This window comes from Felis catus, chromosome D4, assembly GCF_018350175.1.
Source record: "Felis catus isolate Fca126 chromosome D4, F.catus_Fca126_mat1.0, whole genome shotgun sequence".
In the NCBI taxonomy this organism is placed as follows: domain Eukaryota; kingdom Metazoa; phylum Chordata; class Mammalia; order Carnivora; family Felidae; genus Felis; species Felis catus.
In genome coordinates this window covers 62,320,817-62,345,366 of record NC_058380.1, presented here as the reverse complement: position 1 = coordinate 62,345,366, position 24,550 = coordinate 62,320,817, and the positions used below count along the sequence as shown (strand labels likewise).

At 39.6% G+C, this 24,550-nt stretch overlaps 1 protein-coding gene across 12 annotated transcripts in view; it reads right to left on the bottom strand.

Moving 5' to 3' along the window:
* The window catches only part of INVS (inversin), a 156,328-nt gene that overhangs the window by 40,785 nt on the left and 90,993 nt on the right, over positions 1-24,550 (bottom strand). For 11 of the 12 annotated variants that reach the window (XM_003995663.6, XM_006939320.4, XM_045043038.1 and 8 more), the window contains 6 exons: positions 22,995-23,104; positions 19,492-19,663; positions 15,355-15,510; positions 14,633-14,862; positions 10,449-10,555; positions 3,062-3,274 (listed from right to left, as the gene is read on the bottom strand). In XM_003995663.6, the coding sequence (XP_003995712.2) occupies positions 3,062-3,274; positions 10,449-10,555; positions 14,633-14,862; positions 15,355-15,510; positions 19,492-19,663; positions 22,995-23,104 (988 nt within the window). Of the gene's footprint in view, positions 1-3,061; positions 3,275-10,448; positions 10,556-14,632; positions 14,863-15,354; positions 15,511-19,491; positions 19,675-22,994; positions 23,105-24,550 lie in introns of all 12 variants that reach the window. The other variant, XM_045043040.1, reaches the window with a different exon arrangement.

Sequence of the window (24,550 nt, the reverse complement as noted above, 5' to 3'; positions counted from 1 at the left end):
AAGCTGTGAGAAGGAAGAGATGGAGAGATAGAAGAGAGCTGGGATTAGAGAGTGAAATAAAAACCCAGCAAAATGGAAGCTTCCGGGGACAAGAGTGATCAACATAAATACAGTCTTGTCTAGTGTGCATTCAACTGTGTGCTATGGCAGGTAAATTATAGCAATGTTCCTTTTGGCAACAACATAGGTGGTGCAGTGTGAGTTATAAAGTGCTTTTAAGTGGATTATAGGTATTTCTTAAATAGTATTTTCTGAAAGACATGCCTTGGAAAGCATGACTAAAACTTTGCTCTCTCCCAATTTCTCTATCAGTAAATGAGAAGTCATTTGAAGTTTAATACGTTCTTTTCACATCGTTGCTTTAAGGATGGTGATCTGTGCCATCCCGATGTGCTATGCTGGGAAAGGTAGACCGAGGCGGTGCCACGTGCCTGGGTCACCTTGGCCAGCGAGGCGGTAGCAGCGAGGACTGAAGTCAGCATTCTGATTTTTGTTCCCTAAAGCCCAAACCACATCCAAAGTTAAACACTGACTCAGATCTTAATAACTTTTGAGAAATAAAATTAAAACAAATGAAATCAGTTTCTTCTCCCTTTAAATATTTCTCTTGGAGTCCTTATGCCCACAAGCACCATATGAGGTGATGGTTAGACTGTAAGAAATTTGTTTACTTCCAATAATGACACCTAATAGAGGAAAGATTGTGACTGAGAAAAAGGAAAGAGGTTACCGTTCCCAGTTTGGGCCATTTCAGATATTACCTCAGTAAGCACAGCTCCCACATAACAAGTTTTTAAAAATGACCTTCAGGGGTGCTGGGGGGCTTAGCTGGTTGAGCATATGACTCTTGATTTCAGGTCAGGTCATGATCCCAGGGGCGTGAGATTGAGCCCTACATCAGGCTCCGTGCTGAGCGTGGAGCCTGCTTAAGATTCTCTCTTTCCCCCCGCCCCTCCCCCACTTGCTCTCCCTCTCTCTCTCTCAAAAAAAGTAATAAAAAAGTTTTTTAAATGAACTTCAGAAACTAAGAACTAAGAACAAAGAGGACCCATTGTCCATAGCCGTGAAACCAACCAGGATAACAACGAAGGGGGGGTTGGGCTAGATGGTCCCTTAATCCCCCTACCTTTTCAAACCCTCAGGACTTAGAGTCACAAAAGGCCTGGTTAGGAAAAAAAAAATATTCTAAGGCTCTATTTATGCATGTCCTGAAGTGAAAGCCCTTCCTCTCTATAGGAGATCTTCTGACAAATGGATTCTTGGTTCTCGGCTCTATGCTGACTCAGCAATGCCTGTCCAAACTCTTGGCCCCCGGGGTACACGGCCACTAGGCAGCACTGCAGGCAAAGGAAAGAAGGAAGAGGCTGAGATCATTAACAGAGAAGACTGGGGCGGAGGTTCCACAGAACTGGAGAGTGCCTACAAGTCAGCTGGTCTAGTTTGTCATGTTTCATAGATGAAAAAACTGAGGCTCAGAGGACGGATGCTGTGTTACGCTACAACCCCTCTATTCTGCTGGAAAGGGAGTTTGGGGACTCCAGGGCCCCCTCTCTATGCTAATGAAGTAGAATGTGTTTGGACTAATGCACTCCTTTTTCTTTTTTAATTTTTTTGGTGGGGGGGGTGTGTGCAGGGTGGGGAGGATATACAAAGTCGTTGCCTTTGTACAGTCCCACCAACATATTCAGGTAGGTGTGACTTCAGATTCTGAAAACAGATTCTCACCCATAAAAACCTGAGTTTATGGAAACATCAGATGGAAGGAAATATAGCATTCCATCCCTTACAGAGAATATTTAACTTACAACTCAGGATAATTTGCCATGTGTATTAAGTAATACCTACTTAACAGTTGTCATTCTCATGCAAGGAAATTTCCTAATAAGGATAGAAGAAGAGGCACGTGGAGAGGCCTCAGGTTAAACTGGATTCTTTGGCAAAAGTGAAGAGAAGAGAACCTCATAAAGAGAACCGTGCAAGATAGTATTTCCTAGGATGCCACCACTGCGGTAGCTTCAGTCACAGAAAATGATGTCTTCCTGTCAATCTCATCTACCAAAGGCTACCATTATGGTTAGCATCCCAGTTCACAGTGGCATTTAACTTCTCACTAAAATGGCTTATCCTGCCTTTTATTATTATTTCAGATTATTATTTATTACACACCTGCTTCCCCCTTGTGGGCAAGAAATGGAAGGATTCAAGATTTAGAAACATTCACGATCCAGCCAGGAAGTTAAGATTCTGCCCGTTATCTTCCGCATCAGAGGTTTGGGGACCTATACCTCCTGATGCAATAGTCCCCTGCTAAATAAAGCACCCCAACAAAGGCATCCAAGAAAAGGTAAACCAAGGCATAATCTAAAATCAATCATTTTTGGTAAAATAATCACACTGTGTATGTAATAGGCACACACGACTATTTTACATAGTCTATAAAAATAGTGTGAGGTCCTTGAGGCAAAATCACTATTTTCTCTAAAGGCTCTAGCCAAGAGTTTTGTATGTACAGTAAGAACCTGGTCAATATTTCGTGAACACATCACATGAGTTAGTACAGATTTGATAAGGAATAGGTGGCGAGGGCAAGTTATTCACACAACTTGGTCGCTTTAATCAAATCAAAACTAGACGCTTCTCATGAAGTAGGTTAGAAACTGGTGTTGGTTTCCTGTGGAAAGGCAGGAAAGGAAGGAGGAGGAGCAGTTATCTCTGTGTAGCTTCCTGTAGGTAAGCTCCTGCCCCCCACTCCTTGCCATCGTGGCTGTGGCAGTGGTTTGTCCCTGGGTTCGAACCAGAGGGGCTAACCTAGACGAACAGCCAGCCACCAAGTAGAGACTGGGCCTTGGTCCTTTCCTGTAGCCTCAGTGCCCCGCAGGCCTGGTGGGCAAAAGGGGGTGGGGTGTGACACGGGGACAGGGATCAAAATTATTTCTTTCTGATCCTCTTTGGATTCCTCTTCCTGGCCACTGCCCCCCTGCCCCCCACCCCCCCCTGCCCCGTGCCCCCTTCCACCCTGATTCTGGGCTGTGAGAACATAATGTCCACAGCTCTCACTTACTTGGCAGCAGCATCTTTTCTCAACTGTTCGTGCTTCATGAGGAGATTTTTCCGATCTCGAAAAGCTTTTCTGACCTTGTACCCTTTGTAGACCGCCTGGATTTTGAAGGCAGCGATGTCTTGTATGGCTGCGATGGACAGGGCGCCGTGCTCCAACATGAACTGGATCACTTCATGGCGCTCACCGAGCAAGGCATAGTCAAGGGGAGTGTACCTGAAGGAGGAAGGTATTTTGTAAGTGTTGGCATGTAACCCGAGGTACAGTTCAGCTGCCAATATTATGCAGCAAAGGAAACTTCATTCTGACATGTGGACTCTTCCTCAGGCAAGGCTATCTTGTGTACTCCAGGGCTGTTCCTTTTTTTTCTGAGGGGACAAAACAAGGCAGGAGCTGGGGTCAGGTGCTTTGTGTCACTGACCATGATGGTTCTTGGGTCTTGCTTGCTGGCTCACAAACCGGGGGCTATAGGAACACATGATCACTTTTCTTCTTCCCCATGTGCCAAATAATACCCTGCTCCTATCTGAAAAAGTACTGCAGATAATTTCCTGTGGGACTCATAAGTTTAAGCCTGGGACTACTGATAGTTAATGCTTGTGAAATAAAAAACACATCTCCAAATGGACAGATTTAGTATATGAAGAGGATGGCCCTTTAAATCAGGAAGCATTTATTAAGTAGTTTTGGGACAGCTGCATAGCCATCTGGAAAAAAAAGGAAGATTCTTGTATCAGATTTTACATGAAAATGAGTTCTGGATGAAGCAAAGACCTAAATATAGAAAAAGAAACTGTGGAAGTACTAGAAGAAACCAGGGAAGACTTTTTTAAAAATTAGAGTGGGAAGGTCTTTTCTAATAAAAATAGTACAAAACTCAAAACTGTAAGAGAAGACTGACAAATCCAACTACATAAAAATAACAAAATTTTGCAGGGCAAAAAACACCAAAAACAAAGATAAAAGAGAGTCCTCAGAACAGGAAACACTGATGGCTCCTAAATATATAAAAATATGTGCAGCTTCACTCATTTAAGAGAAATATAAATTAAGACTAACAAGGAGAGTTAGGTTAGCTAACCAATGAGCAGGTTAGCAAAGATTAGAAAGTTTAATAACACACTGTGCTGGTAAGGATGCAAAGACAGGCTCCCTATGTACTACTTTAATCTTCAGAGACAACAATTGGGCAGTATCTATCAAAATTGTTCCCACATCTGCCCTCTGGCATTTCACTTGCAGGCATATATCCCAGAGATCTGCTCTCGTGTGTGTGTGTGTGTGTGTGTGTGTGTGTGTGTGTGTGTGTGTGATGCTTTCTATGTAAGGATATTCATAGAGGCACAGTTTGAAATAGTTAAAGAATGGAAACAACCTCAGGATCCATCAACAGAATACTGCTTACATAAAGTACAGGCCATTTGTGTAACGAAGTCATCTCTATAATGCAGCCATTACTGTGGCATGTGAATAAAATAAGGAACAATGTCCAGGATGTCTTGTTAAATGAAGAAAAAGAAAAACAATTAAGCAACAGGACAGTATTATGGCATGCTCCTTTTGAATAAAAAAAGAGAACATATCCCTGTATTCTTGTTGATGTAAAATATATCTCTAGAAGTTTACCAAGAAACTGGTTGACAGCGACATCTCTGGGGAGGAAACTGGTTGTCTCAGAGGCAGGGGTAGGAGGGACATTTAGTTTTAACTGAATGCTTTTTTATGCCTTTTATTTATTTATTTTTAATGTTTATTTATTTTTGAGAGAGAGAGAGAGAGAGACAGAGTGTGAGTGGGGAGGGGCAGAGAGAGAGGGAGACACAGAATCTGAAACAGGTTCCAGGCTCTGAGCTGTCAGCACAGAGCCCAACACGGGGATCGAACCCACAAACCATGGGATCATGACCTGAGCCGAAATCAAGAGTTGGATGCTTAACCAACTGAGCCACCCAGGTGCCCCTTTTATGCCTTTTTATACCTTTTAAATTCTGTACACTGTGCATACCTTTTTGATAAATATATTATTTAGAAAAGATGGGTTTTATTGTCATATAGCTATATATTTGAATCTCAACTGGCTACTTTCTAGATGTATAATTTTGGGCAAATTCCTTTCTTAAAATATATCCTTTCTATTTCTGGAAATATAAAATAATTGGATAAATACACAGAAGACAATAACAGTCATCTATATTCCCCCCCCTTAGAATTAATCAGTGTTATTATCTCGGCAGGTATGTTTTTTAAATGATTACTTTTTAATAATGACACATATTTTAAGTATTAAAATAATGCAAAAAAATACAAAAATTGAAGTAAAATAAAATCCCAACTCTACCTTCCAACAATGGTAATGCTGTCACTTCTTAACCAACTTACCTCTCCTCACTACAGATTTGGCATGAAGAATAAATGAAATGATAAATCCAAAGAAGATAACACTGTGCCTGGCATAAAAGAAGCAATTAATAAATGTCAGCTGTTGTCGTTATTATTAAAGGACATGCACTGCATCAGGGTTTGTGATACCATGGTCACATGTCATCGATATTGTTCCCACAGGACCCAAGCTAGGAGTTATGGCCACCTAATGACTGCTACTGATCTGATTCCTCTCTGGGAGACTGTTACTAATCCAACACAATCAGAGGTGTTAGGAAGAAATGATCAGCTGATTTATGAGGTGGAAAAACTGATGATTATATGGATGCATGATTAGACACAGAAAATCATCCAGTGATTATAGAGATTTTCTCTCTTCAAAATTCACCTGACAGTCATAGTCAGACGTCAATGGAGGAGATTTTTCAGTATAAGCAAAGGGTGGTTTGGTCACTTCTATAAGGAAACTGAATTCAGAAGGAAGTCTGTATGTTAGAATTAAGAAACTCTCATTTTTAGGACATCTTGATCTGTCTTCGCTGTTCAGGGACCAGAAGGCCCTATGGTAGAGGTGCCAACATAAACTTTAAAAACATTATCTATAAGTAGGTAGCGTCTTGTAAATTCAGAAGAACTTAAAAATTTTTTTTTTAATTTTTTTTTCAACGTTTATTTATTTTTGGGACAGAGAGAGACAGAGCATGAACGGGGGAGGGTCAGAGAGAGAGGGAGACACAGAATCGGAAACAGGCTCCAGGCTCTGAGCCATCAGTCCAGAGCCTGACGCGGGGCTCGAACTCACGGACCGCGAGATCGTGACCTGGCTGAAGTCGGACGCTTAACCGACTGCGCCACCCAGGCGCCCCATAAAATTTTTCACCGCATATTCTATTTAAAAATTTTATTATTTAAAAAAATTTTAATTCTAGTATAGTTAACATACTGTACTGACTCAGTTTCAGGTGCACAATACAGTGATGAAGTGATCAAGATAAGTGTAATCACTATGTATTCTAAAATATCTTTCATGACCATACTCTCTCCCAATGGAAAAAATTATCAGAGTCACAGAACTCTATGACAGTAGAGCTAAACTGAATTTTGGAGGTCTTTTGGATTAACAGCTTCATTTCATAAATGAGTAAATAGATTCAGAAAGTTTAAGCAACTTGCTGAAGGTTATGTCACTAGTTCCCTGCAGAACCCAGACCTGAACTAAGACTGTATGACTCCCTGTTCAGTAATCCTTCCACAGCACATGTATCAGTCCTGGAATATAATCCTCGTACAGAATGAAGCTGCTTCTCAAATCAACGTGCAAATTACATATGCATTTAGTAGGTCTGATCATCTTTTCTAGAATTACTAATAGGAGTGTCTTTTTCACACAGTATACAAGCAGGGTTATCAAAATCTGGTGTGTGAAAGTAAGGCCCAACCTCTGCCTTTGCTGTATCTCTCAGGCCACTTGTGGATGGAAAATTGTATTTTAAATATCTTTATCATGAAAAACTGTATTTTTATTATGAGAAACTTCAAGCATAAAAATAGCATAATAACCATTTATATGCTCATTACCCAAATTTAACAATTAGCAAGATTTCTGCCACATTTGCTTCCTCCAACTCCTTTCTTATTATTTTTGCTGCAGTGTTTTAAAGCAAATCCTAGACCTCCTATTATTTAATCATTCTGCACTGCGGTATTGATCCATAAATAATGTGGACACGAGCACAACGTCATTACGGTATTCAGCAAAATTAACAGGAATTCCTTAGCAAAATCTAGTACCCACTCCAAACACAGATTTCCCCAATTTTCTAAAAAAATGCCTTCTTTATAATTGGCTTATTCAAATTAGGATTCTTGGTCAATATTTGATTCATGGAAACACAGTCCAAACATCCAGAAATATTTTAAAACCGAAGTCTATGCCTAGTGTTTGGGCACCGACCATATTGCAAATTACTACTATTGAATCTTTCTTCACCCCAAATTCAATTTAGAAACACTCAAGTGCTGTGAATATTCCCATCGATGCCGGAGGGTGGCTGTCAGATAGTTATTGACTGAAAGCCAGCGGTAGTTGGCAAAAATTATGTCTATACAGTGCACATCAAGTGCTTGGTGTCAGTGCATGAGAAGTAAAAATTAGCACCACGTTGATGGTAACCAGTCAAGAAACAATGTAGATAAAGCCAAGAGACAAGATACAATTGGCCTTGCCTGTGCAGGAATGGTCTGATGGGATGAGTGGAAGGCCTAAACTGGAATGTCAATAAACATCAAAGGCAGAGCCGGGTTCTGACATTTGCACGTCAAGGTGCACTGCTGATGAAACATTAAAGGAGACTGGGATATTGCCACTGTCTCTTTTCATCTAAAGATTGGCAAGTACAGTTAGGAGGATTTTTCCTTCGGTCTTTTGGTCTGTAATTAACATATGTTTACTCTAGGAGGCAGTAAGCACCTTAATTCATACTCTTACTTAGGCCTGAAATTTAAGGCTTCCCCTAAAAATGGGAACTGAATTACAACAACAAATGTTTTTACTGTTTCCTAAGAAAACAGCAGTCAGGCAGTAAATACTGTTATAGAATAAATCCTTTCTAATAGACCTAATAAATCACCACAAATTCCTTAGGATTCTTAACCTTTCCCTTTTGCCTTTATGGGATTTCTAAGAGCGAAATCTTCTCTCTCACATATCTGCTTTCATGTCAAAACCTCAGCCTTGAGGATTCTGCTTGGCTTTCCAGCTTCCTTCAATGTCCAAACCCCTAAATCTTCGAGTCTTCTTGGTTTTGCAGTTGTCATTTGACTATAATAGAGACAGTGAGTTCTTTATACAACCCCTTCCAAAGTAAGACATACTAGTCTGATTTACCTAATACTGTATGTACTCGAAGAATTCCAGAGTTTCTTTCTTTCTTTTTTGTTTTTTTTTTAAAGTTCATTTATTTTGAGAGAGACTGAGACAGCACAAGTAGGGGAGGGGCAGAGAGAGAGGGAGAGAGAATCTCAAGCAGGCTCCACACTGCTAGCGCAGAGCCTGATGTGAGGCTTGAATCCACGAAGCCGCGAGATCATGACCTGAGCCAAAACCAAGAGTTGGATGCTTAACCAACTGAGCCACCCGGGCGCCCTAAAGAATTCCAGAAATTTCTAATGCAGGTGTGAGGCAGGGGAAGCTACTGGGAGCCTGAAAGCATCAACTCAACAATGCAACAGTTATTTACTGAGCACTTACTTCCTGAAAAGTACTGTGAGCAACACAGAGATGACGATTCTCTTCAGGAGTTCTCTGCTAACACGGAAAAAGGATTACATAAAATTATCAGATAAAGTGAAGTGTGCTAAGTGCTATACAAACCCACAGTGTGGGGGAGAGCTTTGTTTGGAACACCTGCCTCGGGGATCAGAACAATCTTCTTAGATGGGACTGCATTTGAATGGAGGAATGACGTGACTAACAATTATATTAGAAATATGATTTAGGGAGGCTACTTGGGAAGCAAATGAACTGAAGGAGGGAAATTTCAAAGGGTGCAGAACAGCAAGGAGGCATTGCGATAGTCCCGGGAATGAGTCAAAGAGGGCAAGATTTAGACAACGGTGCTGGTAATAAAAAGGAAATGACAGTGTGAACCAAGGAGAGACACTGAGTCTGAAAGACAGATTTAGAACTCACTGGCACCCAGGTGATTACTGAAGCCTCTGTGGAGATGGGCTGAGAGGAAAGATCTAATCCTTGAAGAATGTTTACATTTAAAAAATAAAAAAATGGAAAAGGAGCCAAAATAAATGGAGAAGGAGCAGACACAATTGCAAGAGAATCAGGAAACTAAACTGTCACAGAAGCTTGGAGAAGACAGTCTCAGTAAAGGTAAAGAAGAGGGGTCAGCAGAACCAGGCGATGCAGAAAGGCCAATGAGAGTAGACAGGGGGACCAACATATGATTTCTCAATGAGGAGTCTGTCAGAGACCACTCAGACACTGTTTCAGCGTAAATGTGAGGATAGAAGGCAGACAGCAAAGGCGGGAACTGTGAGTAAGGGTAAACGGAGCAGTGCAGGCACTCCGAGAGCAGGAGGGCTTTATAGGCAGAGAAGACAAACTTCGGAAAAGAAATAAATTGGAAAATAATAGGCGGAGGCTATCTTTAATGGGGAGGGGTTCTGAAAGTAGTGGGAGGGATGAAGGGGTTCACCCCAGAAAGGAGGAGCAGTTTTCCTGACACAAACAGGTGGCCTAGAAAAAGTCCCCCCTTCTCCACAAAATCTCCCGCAGAACTGGCAGTGGTTATGGGGGTGGGGCTGGTGTCATGGCAGGAAGCACTGCAGTTACAGCATCCGTGAACAATGGTTCCAAAACACAGACCTGGCCAGGCAGAGCTCAGGTGTGGAAGTCACACGTTCAGAATCTTCCCAGATCCAAGATGGCCAACACTGTCTCCTGCTTAGACTTCACACTGTGTCTGCTCCTTTTTATTGGGCCTGGGCCCTGGGGCATAACTCCAGCCTAACTCTGTGAATCTTACATTATTCAATCCTCTCACCTTCTCCTTATTTTTCATGCCACATGATGGCACCTCTGTCCACTAACTGATAATAACCTCTTTATCAGGAGAAATTTCTTGAACATAAGACACATTCTACTGTCCTGACCAAATTCCTAGGTCTGGTCAGTCAGGACTCCCCTGACTTTATGCCAGCTACAAGCCGCAAGAACCTAAGTGTCCTCATCTGTAGAATGTGAGCTTGCCAGAAGTAATATCTAAAGTTCTGAATAATTTTAAAATCCCATGATTCTAAATCAACACTTTTCTTTAGGTTTAGGATTTCTTACTGTAGTGTGGTGTTTATGAGTATACTTATTACTTCTGAACTAGTATCTAAATTTTTTTTATATAAATTTTTTTAATATATTTTTTTATAGAGAGATTTTTTCATATAGCAGAAAGGATGTGAGTTGAACAACAATACATTCTTTTCATCAACAGCTTACCTTTCTTCATTATTTTCCATCTGATTAGGAAAAGCAGCAAAGTCTAACAGTAATTTAATGGCATCAAGATATCCGTTGTTACAGGACCAGTGCAAAGCTGTTCTTCCCTATAAGCATAAACAAAAATCAGGTATATCTGGAGTAGGTATTTTTGGACACATACTTAATTATGAAAAGGGAAAATATTAAATATACAGTGGAGAAAATGGATGGTATCTTAACCAAGTGATCAAAATTAATACTAAGTTAAAAGGAATGATATGTTTCTACAGGTGACACCCCGAGAAGGATTCAATATCACTTGTATAATATTCTAACCAAAAATGTAAAACTTAAGTCTAATTATGAGGAATCATAAGGCAAACTCCAATTGAGTGAGATTCTACAAAATAAATGACCTGTATTCTTAAAAAAAAATTTAATACCATGAAAAATAAAGAAGGCATGAAGCATTGCCAGAGATACAAGGGGGACATTTCACAGTTTTAAAGAAGTCAAAGAGGAAGATATCACAACCCTAAATCTGTATGCCACAGCTATTAAATATACAGAACAAAAAATGACAAAATTAAAAGGGGAGATGGTCAAACCCATAATCACGGTGAGAGATTTTTAACCCATCCTTTATAATAGTTCATAGAAAAATAAACAAAAGAGCAGTAAAGATATAGAAGACCTGAACAATACAGTAAAAAACTTTGATCTAAGTGATATATAACATTGCATCCAACTATGACACAATTAGTATTCTTTTCAAGTGTGCATAGAACGGTTACCAAAATCGATCATAGGCTGGGCCACAGAGAAAGCCTCAAAGGACTTTGAAGGATTAAAATAATTCTGAAATAAAGTAAAGTAAAATAAAATAAAATAATATAAAATAAAATAAAATAAATAAAATAAAATAAAATAAAATAAAATAAAATAAAATAAAATAAAATAATTGTGTTATTCTGATTGCTTTCTGACCACAGTAGAACTGAAGTTACAAATCAGTGTGGTAGACAGAATAAATGCATGCTTTTGCAAAGATGTCTACATCCTAATCTCTGGAATCTGTAACTATGTTATGATATTGGAGAGGGGGAATTGAGGTTGTAGATGGAATTAAGGTTGCTAATCAGCTGAACTTGAGATGGGGAGATTATCCTGGATGATCTGAGCAGGCCCAATGTAATCATATGGGTCCTTGTAACTGAAGGAGGGAGATGGGGGGGGGTGAGTGTCAGAGTGATGCAGTGTGAGGGTGACTCAGCTAGTCATTGCTAGCTTTGAGGATGGACGAAGGGGGCCACAAGCCAACGAAGGAGGGCAGCATCTAGAAGCTGGAAAAATTAAGGAAACAGATTCTTTCCTAGAGCCTTCAAAAGGAATGCAATCTTGCCCACACTTTGATTTTTACCTCATGAGACCCATTTTGGACTTCTGACATCCAGAACAGTAAGATAATACATTTGCGCTGTTCTAAGCCACTAAGTTTGTGGTAATTTTTTTTTAGCAGCCAGGAGGAAACCAACATAATCAATAATCGAAAGATAATGAGAAAATGCCAAACTGCCTAGATATTAAACAATATGCTTCTAAATGATCTATGGGCCAAACAATAATCAAAATAGAAATTAGAAAATGTTTGAACCCAATTATAGTGATGGTGCAACTTTGTGTGTGTGTGTGTGTGTGTGTGTGTGTGTGTGTGTGTGTGTGTGAGACAGAGACAGAGAGAGAGAGAGAGAGAGAGAGAGAGAGAGAGAGAGAGAGAGAATCCGAAGCAGGCTCCATGCTCAGAGTGGAGCCGGACGCAGCGCTCAATCCCACGCTGTGATCATGATCTAAGCCAAAAATTAAGAGTTGGATGCTCAATTGACTGAGCCACCCAGGTGCCCCAGTGATGGTACAACTTATCCAAACTTTCAGGATAAAGCTAACGCAGGCTTAGAATAAGAATCATGCATAAATACATATATTGGAAGTGAATACTAAAAAAAAAAAATCAATGATTTAAACTTTCACCAAAAGAATCTTTAAAAAAATAGTAAATCAAACCTGAGGAAAGTAGATGGCAGGAAATAATAAAGATAAGAGTAAACACCAATGAAATAGTAAATAACTCCAAATATGGAAAATTAACAAAGACAGTAAGTCCTTTGAAAAGATGAATAAGATGGAAAAATTTTTTTAAAAAGAAAAGAGACAACACACATTACCAATATATGAAATGAATAAGAGGAAATTACTATAGGTCCTATAGTCATAAAAAAGGTAAGAGAATATGTGACCAACCTTATGCAAAACATTTGATATTTTTAATAAAATGGATCAATTTCTCAAAAAATGCAACTTACCGTGGCTGAAAAGAAAATAATTAGAAATCTGAATAGTCTTGTATTTATTAGTGATGCTGAGTCAGTTATTAACACCTTTTACACAAAGAATACCTCTAGATAAGATGGCTTCACCAGGGAATTTTTCTGAACATTTAAAAGGAAGTAATATCAGTATTACACAAATTCTTTAGGAGAATAAGAGGAACTAGTTCCTAACTCCTTTTAATTCACCATGTAAACAGCAAAGAGGTAAAAAAAAACATGTTGAAAGATGCAGAAATAGTATCTAACAAAAATTAAATGGCTAATTGTGAATAAAAAACCCCAATTCTTGGCAACTACAAATACAAGGAAACCTATAGCAAACACCATATTCAATGGTGAAATAGTTAAAGCTTTCCCCTTGAGAAGCCAGAATGAATTAAGGGTGCTAACTATCACCAATTCTATTCAACATTGTATCGGAGGTCACAGTTCAATAAGGCATGCTATTCACAGATGATAGGGCTGTATATGCACATAATCCAAAACAGTACATAAGACCTAAAAACACTAGAAAGTAGCTTGGTATACTACTTATGTAAGAAACCAGCAACTTGTAAAAAAAAATGTAGAAGATACTACAGATTGCAAAAGATGCATTTCTAATAACATAGGTACAAGAACCATTTTTTACATATTTTTCATTATGTCACTTTCACATATAGGAACAATCCTGATAAATATATATTGAGTGAATTAATAGAAATTATATTTTCTGGCTTGGAAAAACATAATATGCCAGTATTTTTGAAGACTTAATGCAATTAAACTAGCAAAAAAAGTCCATAGTGGCAAAACTGAGAATAGTCAATACAGTCCTATATGGCTAGGGAAGTGGATATTAACCCACATGAGTTAGAAAGCAGTTCGGCAGTAATATATAAGAGCTGAATCATATTCATATACCAGTAATAAATAATCTCACTTAGGGGAAATTATTCTAAGGATACAATTAAAAAAAGTTAAATGCACTTTGATGATTAATGAAATGTGATTTATAATATCACGAAAAACTATCCAGCAATAGGAAGCTACTTATTTAATTTTAAAATTGGGGTTACAAACATAGTTTGGATCCTGACTCTCCACAACAACCCTGGCCCTGTTGTCACCTTAGGGTAATTATTTAAGCTCTATGAGCTTCGATTTTCTACCCTGCAAATGGGAATAATAATAGCAACTCCTTTAGAAAGTTGCTGTGAAAGAGAGCCAAAGCATAAGAGACTCTTAAAAACTGAGAACAAACTGAGGGTTGATGGGGGGTGGAGGGAAGGGAGGGTGGGTGATGGGTATTGAGGAGGGCACCTTTTGGGATGAGCACTGGGTGTTGTATGGAAACCAATTTGACAGTAAACTTCATATATTGAAAAAAAAAAAGAAAGTTGCTGTGAGAATTGAATGAGTTATGAAACATAAAGCTCTTAGAACTTTGGAATATTCAGCATCTATGATTATGTGGAAAATTATATACCAAAGGAGAAAACGCTGGTGATAATTTTAAGTGAACAAAACAAAAATGTGGTTTATGAAGTATCATATATGTATGTATACACAAACATACACATATACCATGTATGTTTATTTTAAGAAGTTATGAAATTATTCCCATTCTGTATTATGACTTTGTTAAATTATATATGGCTATAGAGACAAGAACTAGAAGGAAAACAGGGAAAAATAAGACTCATTTTTAATTAACACATAAATTTATAAGTGATCTCTTTACTTGGTAAAAATGCTGTTTTACTTTATTTTAGTTAATGAAGAATAAATAAACACCTTGGAGCAAACAATACAGAAAAGACTTAGAATTTCTACCTCTTTGTCTTGAATGTTAGGGTCTGCGTTGTTTTCCATGAGCACTGCCATGCAGTTGATGTAGCCGCCATAGGCAGCGCACTGCAGAGGGGTTCTTCCCGCGTAATCTTGCACATTTGGATTGATCTTATTTTCTATCAAGATCTGGCAAACATCAGCATTTCCTCCCAGTGCTGCCCAATGTAGGAGAGAGTGTCCATCTTGATCCACTAGATCTACCCTTGCTCCACCTGAAAAAGCAAAAATATCGGTAAAACGTTGAACATAGAGAGCACTGATCAAAAAGGAGTCTGAAAACAGCAGTCCCTTAAATGCTTTGCTCTTAGCATTGTATACTATCTGCTTTGGATTTTTACAACAAGCCTGTAAGTTGGTCAGGGTAGGAGTCATTTTCCGTTTACACGAAATCAAACTGAGGATCAGGCAGGTGAAGTGGTTTTTCCAAAATCACACAACTACCAACAGGTGGAACTAGGAGTGGCCTTCAGGTTTCCTGATGCTTGTGTGTGCATGCGTGCATGCGCGCCTGTGTGTGTGTGTGTGTGTGTGTGTGTGTGTGTAGGTGCGCATGCATGTGTGCATGCATGCGTGTATGCGTACGTGTGGGCACTCCTCCCTCCATCTGTCCACCTGGGTGGCCCTCTGCCTGTAAGCTGTTTCAGCGAATGCAACAATTCCTACCTTCTGAGAGAGACTTAGTAGGAGCACTCTCAATAACTAACCTTTAATAAGTGTCTGGATCACATCTTTGTGTCCCATCTCACAGGCTCGGAAAAGTGGAGTGTGCTTCATGACATCAGTGGCATCTACTTGAGCGTTATTTTCCAACAATAACTTCACGGTGCTGACGTGGCCAGAAAGGGCCGCGGCATGTAATGCTGGAAAGGGAGCAAAAGAAAGCAAAGAACTCTTTGATAACAACGTCACCTTTTTCTTATTCTGTGTGTCTTTTGTTCTTTTGATGTCTTCATTTTGGCTAAATGCAATTTAATCTTAAGGATTCTCTATTGTTCACTTCTACAGATTTGAATCTTCCTTTCTATTCATATGTACTACTCACATTTCCCCCCTTCCTGTCTATCTTTCTCATCTCATGGTTTCTTCCTTTCCATCCTGTTGCTCTGAAATGCTTTCCTTTCCTCAGTTACTTTATTATCTTTTCCTCCCTCTTAGAGGGGAAGGGAACAAAAACATGACAAAAGAGAAATGATTTAAACGAGGCAGGCAATTCTGCCCACCAACCCACTCAATAAACATCTGCCCCTGAGGGTTGGTGTGATGGGAGGTGTCAGTCTACCAGCCCTTCAGTGGCTTAGCCGTGCTATTCCTGCCATCGGTCTGCATACCCATGTGGTACAGAGGGTATGTGCATCCCACTGTATTCAGTGCATTTTTCATACAACATGGCTCCAAATGCAAGCCATTGATTTCCTCAGGGCCCAATTTAAGAAGCAGCAACTTGTTTCAACATTGGAGAAAACACCTGAGAAGGAATGGGGTCTGCCTTCAAATGGGATTTGAAAGAGTCATTTTGACTATATATGAGTTTCATGTTATGCTGACCTGTGCCTATGTAACTTCATTCTAGCACTTGACATATGTCATTACTCTTTGGATTACTCTTTAAATTCTATTTAAATACATCACTGCTTAAGTTCTGAGTTTGCCAGCATAAGCGCCTGGAGGTCTGGGCCAGTTCTTCCTAAGTATCATGGCTCTATAATGCCTAGAACAATGTTTCTTTCATAAGGAGTGATCCATGGACCAAACCTAGGATGCCTATAAAAACACAGATTCCCGGGCATTTACTGAGAACCTGCTACAGGCTGGGTATTAACGTAAGGGTGGGAATTCAGCAGAGAACAAAACACATAAGGTTACATTCTAGTAGGAGAAGCAAAATAAAAATGGAATGGATAAGCAAGAAAGTGTCAGATGGTGACAGATGGTATAATGGGAGTATTAAAAGGTACCTTGATATGAAGAGTGACTAGGAGACCACTTTAACGGATGGTGATGGAAAGCCTTGCTAAGGAGCTGATATTGAAGTTGAGACCTGAATCATAAAGAAAGAGGGAGCAATGTAGAGATCTCGAGAGGGAGGAGTTTGGGCAAAGAGAACAGTTGGTCCAAGGGCAGGAGTGAATCTATGTGTTTAAGGAAGGCTAGGAAGCTGCAGCACAACGAATAAAGGCAAGTAAGTCGGAAAGGTAGAGAAGGCCAGGTATAAGTGGCCACATAGGGCCCAGTGATGAAGACACTGACGGACTTTACATAGGTGAGTGACAGTATTTGACTTGTGCTTTAATCAGATTGCTCTAGCTGCTCTGAAGAGAAGGCACTGTAGTAGGTTAGAATGAAAGCAGGGAGACCAGCTAACACTATTGAAGACTCAGTAAAAAATGATGGTGGCTTGAGCTAGGGTGGCAGGAGTGGAGATGAAGAGAAGCAGAAAGATTTAAAATATAATTTAGGGACACTTGGGTGGCTCACTTGGCTGAGCATTGGACTCGATTTTGGCTCAGATTATGATCTCACGGTTTGTGAGGTTGAGACCTGCTTCTGGCTCTGCGCTTACAATGCCTAGCCTGCTTGGGATTCTCTCTCTCCCTCTCTCTGCGCCCCCGCCCCCCCCCCCCCCCCGGCTTGTGAGCACATGTGTTAGCTATGGATTGAAGAATTGAAAAAGCAAAAAGGAAACACTGAGGTATCACAGAGGTAGTAAATGCAGAAGACAGCCAGCAATTCTAGGACTAGGGGAACATAAAGAAGAAGATGGAATTGTTAAAACCTATAAGCCTAGAAGAGGAGCCCTGTGGAGTGGAAACTCAGACCTCTGAGCAGGGCTCTGCTTGACTGGTGTTGGTGCTCTGGGGCTGGTACTGTGAGTGTTGGAGAAATTGCAAGAAATTAACCATCACCACTGGAACAAACTATCACTGCTGTGTTGAAGAAGACTGACTAGGGTGATGCTGATAGGAACAGGAAACCAAAACAAGAATAGTAAGCAAACAGGAAGGTGTAATCCCATTCTTCTAGCTTCCAGTTTCTCTCTACTGCCCCCTATGGGTGGATTCTAGCAGGGCACCTGCTGGCAAAAGGGGAAGTGTGGTCTGCAGAGCCCTGGCCCTGGCATGTCAAAGACAGGAGAGTCCCGTTATCATATCTAAAAAACATTAGCAAAAATTCCACCATATTGAATACACAGATAATGCCCATATTTTCCTGATGGTTTTATATATTTTTTTTCAGTTTATTTGAATGAAGATCCAAATAATGTCTGTATGTTGCTGTTGATGAGAACTCTTCTTTCATGGGAAGCAAAAACAACCCTGTCGAGGGATGATGGAGACAAACTCACTCTCGTAGAAGAGAAATGGCAGGAAGGCATGTCTGACATACAATAAAATCCCCTTAAGAGAAAGAGCCAGGGAACTGACGAATCTGAGAAGTTATGTCTGAACTCCAACCATGGGGCACATCAGAAAGACACCTTTGGTCAAAAGGATGGAAGTATCCTTGCCCATACTTTATTAAAATACACGACAAAGTTAAACTAAAAGCAAAGCTAGTGATGGAGTGAAAGCCTGCATACTAATGGGAGTCTGACAAAAAATGAAACGTTCAGACCATTTATAAACTCAATGTCCCACATATCATGTCTGCAATATACCCTTCTTTAAGAAGCTTAAGGTCAAGAGACTCATAAATATGGAGAACAAACTGAGGGTTACAGGAGGGGTTGTGGGAGGGGGGAGGGGCTAAATGGGTCAGGGGCACGAAGGAATCTACTCCTGAAATCATTGTTGCACTAGATGCTAACTCATTTGGATGGAAATTAAAAAAAATAAAAAATAAAACAAGTTAAAAAGTAAAAAAAGAAGAAGCTTAAGGTCTACTGTGAAGCGCTGATAAAGAAATACTCTTGACAGTTAAAGTCTTTGTTAAAATTGATATTACCTAAAATTCTTTAAAAAACAGTTTAGAAGGGGTGGTGGCATAGGGATAGAGAGGGAGATTGTTAGGTATAACCCTGCCTCCCCACCAAATGCCACATCAGTAGTTCTGGAGGGTGCAAACAGCTCTACTGTGTTTCCACAAGTAAGAAAACACTGAGAAGCTTGTAGCTGAGTTTTTATTCTGGTCTGTGTTGTGCTAATGTGCGATTTTCTTTCTTTTTCTGACTTGTAATTAGGATGTAGTACCCAAGGTAGAGACTTCCAAGTTGAAAACGAAAGCTAAAAAATTCATACCTCTCTTATTAGCCAACACACAGTTAAAGGGGCCTCTTCTTAGAAAAAGAGAGCGAAAGAAGGATCTACTGAAAGCTTTGGATGCAAATCTAACGTGAAGCTCTGAAGCTTCAAGAGTCATGTGGGGGTTATCTCTAAAATGGGAGATTTGGGAGGAGGTGATGCTCTTCAAATCTGAGAAAAGAGCACATTAAATGAGACATACATAGAGATGTGCATTCCTTAAAATATAATCCTGTATTTTTGAAGTATGATCGATAACTACTAAATATGCATAGTTTAAGTACAGGTTTATTTATTTATTTTTTTATACCAAGATAAACGACATGAAGAGTTCTCATAATCATGTTTAAGGGGCAACCAGGCTTTTAAACCAAATGCCACCATTCACCTGGTAGAAACATAGGCTAATTTGAGCCATCAAACTTGGAGGAAATAAAGCTTTTGGAGTGATATCCTGGTAACCTAAACTTAAAATGTGCCAATGGAAGTCAAACAATATTAGATTAGGAACAATGATTTCAGGCATTACTGTACAACTTGTAGGGCACCTATACACTTTGGAACCCTAAAGAAAGCAAATGGAACAAGTCTCCCAGTTCTTACCTGTACCTCCGTATTTGTCTGCCATGTTAATATCAATGTCAGATTTTAAACTCAGCATAGTCCTAAGGACATCATCACTGCCTTTTCCAGCAGCCCACATAAAGGATGTTCTTCCTTCCAGGTCTGAATCATCTTTCACTGAAGGATGTTTTAAAAATACTTTAACTGTTTCCTGTAAGAAAACTTGATTAAAAAAAATTGAGACAAGAGGGTAGCATTTTCTATGGTAATAAAGCCAGTGTTATATGTGACTTCCTCTAAGATGCAAAGTATTTTTTCCCTGCTTTCGAATCAAATGAAATTATCTTTTTTATGAATAATGAAACTACAATTTCCATTGAAAGTAACAATCCTCTTTCTTTATATATTAGTTTTAGTTTCCATGCATTTCAAACACACAACCTAACTCCCTCATTCAACATCCTCATAATTGAGGATGAACGTCCACCATCAAGTTTGAAAACTTTATAGGTCACTCTTTGAGAGATGAAGTGATGGTTAAAAGACTCATGGGGTGCCTGGGTGGCTCAGTCAGTTAAGCGTCTGACTTCAGCTCAGGTCATGATCTCACAGTTCGTGCGTTCGAGCCCCGCATCGGGCTCTGTGCTCCAGCTCAGAGCCTGGAGCCTGCTTTGGATTCTGTGTCTTCCTCTCTCTCTCTGTTCCTCCTCCACTCATGCTCTGTCTCACTGTCTCTCAAAAAATGAACAAATGTTAAAAAAAAAATTAAAACACTCAAATATTCAGTGTCATGACCAACATTAAAACGTAGGTTTTTCTTGGACATTTTACATGCAGAGACCTGTATACTCAGCCATGCCTCATACATTCTCTTGTTGTGTGTTTTGCCACTATAATTAAAAAAATATTTAATGCACTTACTGAATAATGATGTGTAACTACTGACAAATGCAGTGTTCAGTTCATTTAAACAGATATTTATTTATCAAGTCCTATATTCCAGGTCCTTCCTCTATGGAATCACACTAAAATTAGGACCTGCAATAATCCTAACAGGGCCTGACAATTTTAATGAGGGTTAATATTCACAGCTTTCTAAATTGCCTCTTTCCTTAAGCCTCAGATGCTTACACACATTTAGGGAGATCATAGAAACTTTAGCTTGAATGGAAGTAAAATAGTTTCAGGAAAAAAAAAATTCTGAAGGTTGTGAGCTGGCCAAAAGTGTCTAAGTGTTGATGCTCAATATTCTAAAGCAAGATGAAATTCAAGGGCAGCCCTTCATTCCCAGATGAAGAAATTTAGGTTCAAGGTCATACAAAGGTGGTAGATACAGGAGTAGAGTCCAGAGCTAAATCACAGCACCCTTTCCACTGTATACACTGTATGCCACTGTATACACCACTTCCTAGTGTTAAAACTCATTGAGCTACTGTGGTGTTAGAGTGGAGTGCTCTTAGGATCTACTGGGTATGCTTAGTACACACAAGATTGGAATAAACAAATGGATTTTAAAACGTGGTAATTTTTTGGTCTGTTTTCTTTTACTAATTTGTAAACATTTCCTTGTTGAGTATGTTTTCTTAATGATGAATGTTCACAGAGGTTTGTGGATTTTTGTTATTATTTTCTAAAAAGGGACTTATAGCCTCCTGTGGGTTAACAGAGTCCAGGGAGATCAAGGGGCTTGAAACTGAGCTTAGAAGATTTGCATAATTATTAAAAAATCATCTCTGTAATTGGCAGATTATCCAGAGCAAGTATTTCTTTGGATAAACACCCATAATGTTCTGCCATTCTTCCTTATTCCCAGTAGCTTAGTCACTTAATTGCTGGTATCTGTGCACATGTTAAATTTGGAGTCTAAGATGTGGGTTCAAGATCTTGGGCAAGTCATTTAATCTCTTGAAATCTTGGTTTCTTCCTCTTTAAGTTAGGGATACCACGTCCTCTCATAGGCTTGTGTTGAAATATGAATTGAGTTCTGATTTCCATAGGTTTAATAGGCTGGGCCAATGAATTTCTTATCTATCTGTAACAAGAACGGGCTCCTCTTCAAAATATACTTTGTCTTTTTTTCTGAGACAACAGAATAATGGGAGACAATAGAAGACAATGGTTTGCCAAAAGTCTAGGTGATACATTTATAGAAATGGCAGGAAGGAGAGACCATAGCTATAGTTGCTCTAGGTACCAGAGACAAAGAACGATGGGAAAATAAGATATTTTAGGAATCTGAGCATTAAATTTATTCAGTGGTGCATTTGGGAAGGTCAGGAAGATGGGATTACACTATGCTGATGATGGCATTCTTATAACATTTTTAAGTTTGTTTATTTATTTTGAGAGAGAAAGAGAGAGAGAGAGAGAGCGAGCGAGCAAGCAGGGGAGGGGCAGAGAGAGAGGGAGAGAGAATCCGAAGTAGGTTCTGCACCATCAGTGCAGAGCCTAATGTGGGGCTCAAACCCACCAACTGTGAGATCATGACCTGAGCCGAAATCAGGAGTCGGACACTTAAGTGACTGAGCCACTCAGATGCCCACATTCTTATAATTGAATGTAACCAAAGTTTCCACTACACACACCCATGCAGAATACAGTAAAATAAACTCTGACTGCTTTGACATGTGACTTTTTGGATAAGTCTAGTTCTTGGAGGCCACTTACTCAGGAAGCTGAAACAGCCTAGGTGCTATGTTACTGGCTGGACTGAGGGACATAAAGGATGCAAAAGTGCTTTGTAAAACTGTAAGGGTCGCAAGGGAAGAATTATTAATAATATTCAATATCTTTAGAAATAATTCACATTTTTGCTTTCTCAGCTATATAATACACAAAATTATTAGCACTAGCAATAGAAGGAATGTATTGCATTTCTTGAGTCCCTGCTCTGTACCAAGAACTACACTAGGCACTGGGCACAAATTTTCTCTGATTCTTACAACAATCCTGAAAGGAAAGGTATAATTATCCTCATTTTACATGTGAAGAAACTAAGGCTTAGGAAGCTAAGAAACTTGTTCCAGGTCATACAGCCAGCCGATGGCAGAGTCAGGATCCCAGCCAAGGTTAGACCAGTTCTAAGGCCTTGCCACACAAAGAAAATACTTGAACACTAAATGCATATAAAACCTTAGTGCCATAAAATTAACCAGAAGATGAAACATACTTACATAGAACAAAATGTTACACTGAACAGTTAATATAAAAACTGTGTTAAAATTTCACATGACTTACAACTATCCCTCGCTTTACAGTCAGAGTTAACAGTCTGAGCAATTGTTAAAATATAATTGCTGCACAAACACAAACACTAGTACGTGTAAAACTGAAATGTGAATAAAGTGAGTGGATTGTAGGAATGTCAATTTCCTGTTTACGATACTGTTTCATACTTTTGTAAGCTGTTACCATTGGGGTAAATGTGGCTGAAGGGTACATGGGATCTGGCTGTTTTATTTCTTATGACTGCATATGAATTTGTAATTATGTCAAAATAAACATGTAATTACGCAAAAAGATAACTGTCACGTTTTACTTACGGCAAAGTTACTCTGAGCTGCATAGTGCAAGGGTGTTGCTCCTTGGCTGTCGGATGGGATGGTTCCAGATTTATTTCTTTCTAAAAGGAGATGGACAATCTGTGCATGGCCTGAAAGCAGACACAAGGCAGTTATCACGTAAAAGGACTAGTTAATTTATAATCTATTTTAAGGAAAGTTTTCTGAATAGTGGCCCCCAGTATAGCTTCTTCTAACTTCTCACTAAAATACTATGATCACGTAGAACAAAGGCGAACACTTACAACACTGAAATCTTAATGATTCAATCAGAAAGGAAATGATATGAATTACAATTGCTAGATTGAGAAAGAGTATATTAGGTATCAGCCCACTGCATTCCCTCGCTCTGTTTCATAAAACTGTCCATTAAAAACAGGAGGGAAGCCAGCCCCTGTCAGCCATCAGGGTCCGTAGTATCCAGGTCCCACTGTACAGCTGATCAGAACCGCACAGCTTTTCGGGAGGACAAAGTATAATAGAGCCTCTTGTAACCTCTGAGGCCTCCTATCAGTCTGCTCTACCCTCCCACCTCCACTTTTTTCACAGTAGGTGGTGATTTCAAATCCCAGAAAACGTGTGGCAGGAATGATGAGGCGGTGGCAGAGAAAATACTCCGCAGCGCATTCTGGGGGATGTGGTTTCCGCAAGTGAAGAGCTGTAGAAAGGATCAAAGAATGAACAAACATGGTAGTGGCATATTTGGGAGGCCTGAATATCATGCATTCTATTGCTTCCGTGTTCTGGGGACCCGGGCAGCAGAAGAACATGGACACACCGCAGGAGAAAAGCAGGCAGAAAAGGGGAATGTGGGTGGGAGTTGTGCTCACAGACCTGCTCCCAGGTATGACGCAGATGGAGTTCTCTGAGGTGGGCAAAGTGAGATCACAGGCAGACTACTGAGACATGTCATCTTGTTTGAAAGATAAGGAGAAAAATTCTGTAAAGGCAGTATGAAAATACACTATAGGACAGGGAGCTAGGAACACCATCAGGAGACGAAACGCATACCTCAGAACATGATCTAGAGAAGGGTCCAGAGGAAAAGCTCAGGAAACTGTTTGGCATCCTTGACTTGGGCAAAGAGATGTCCTCTATGGAATGAAACAGAATATCCTAAGAAGGAAATAATCTGAAACGCAAAGGTGATGGAAGGAGGCGAAAAGGAAAAAAGCCGAGATACAAAGAAATTGGGATGTGGGAAGGGAATCAAAATACAGCCTAAAATACAATCTATGAGAGTCAGAAAGAAAACAGAACTAGGGAACAAAAAGTCACTTTAGTGACCTGGAGACGAATTTGCGAAGTCCTCCCAGAACGCACCAGGCAAAGAGAGAGGGATGAAACTGCACATTGAAGTGAAATCTAAATAATAATTATAAATCTGATAATAAGACGGAATGCAAATGCAAAAAGTATTCTGAAAAGACACAACGTGTAATTTAAAAACTAAGCCTGCAATAATAACTGGGGAAAACTTCAGATCATGTTAACAAATACTAAAAAAGCGATAAGTAAAGGCGTGCTAAATTCCTCAT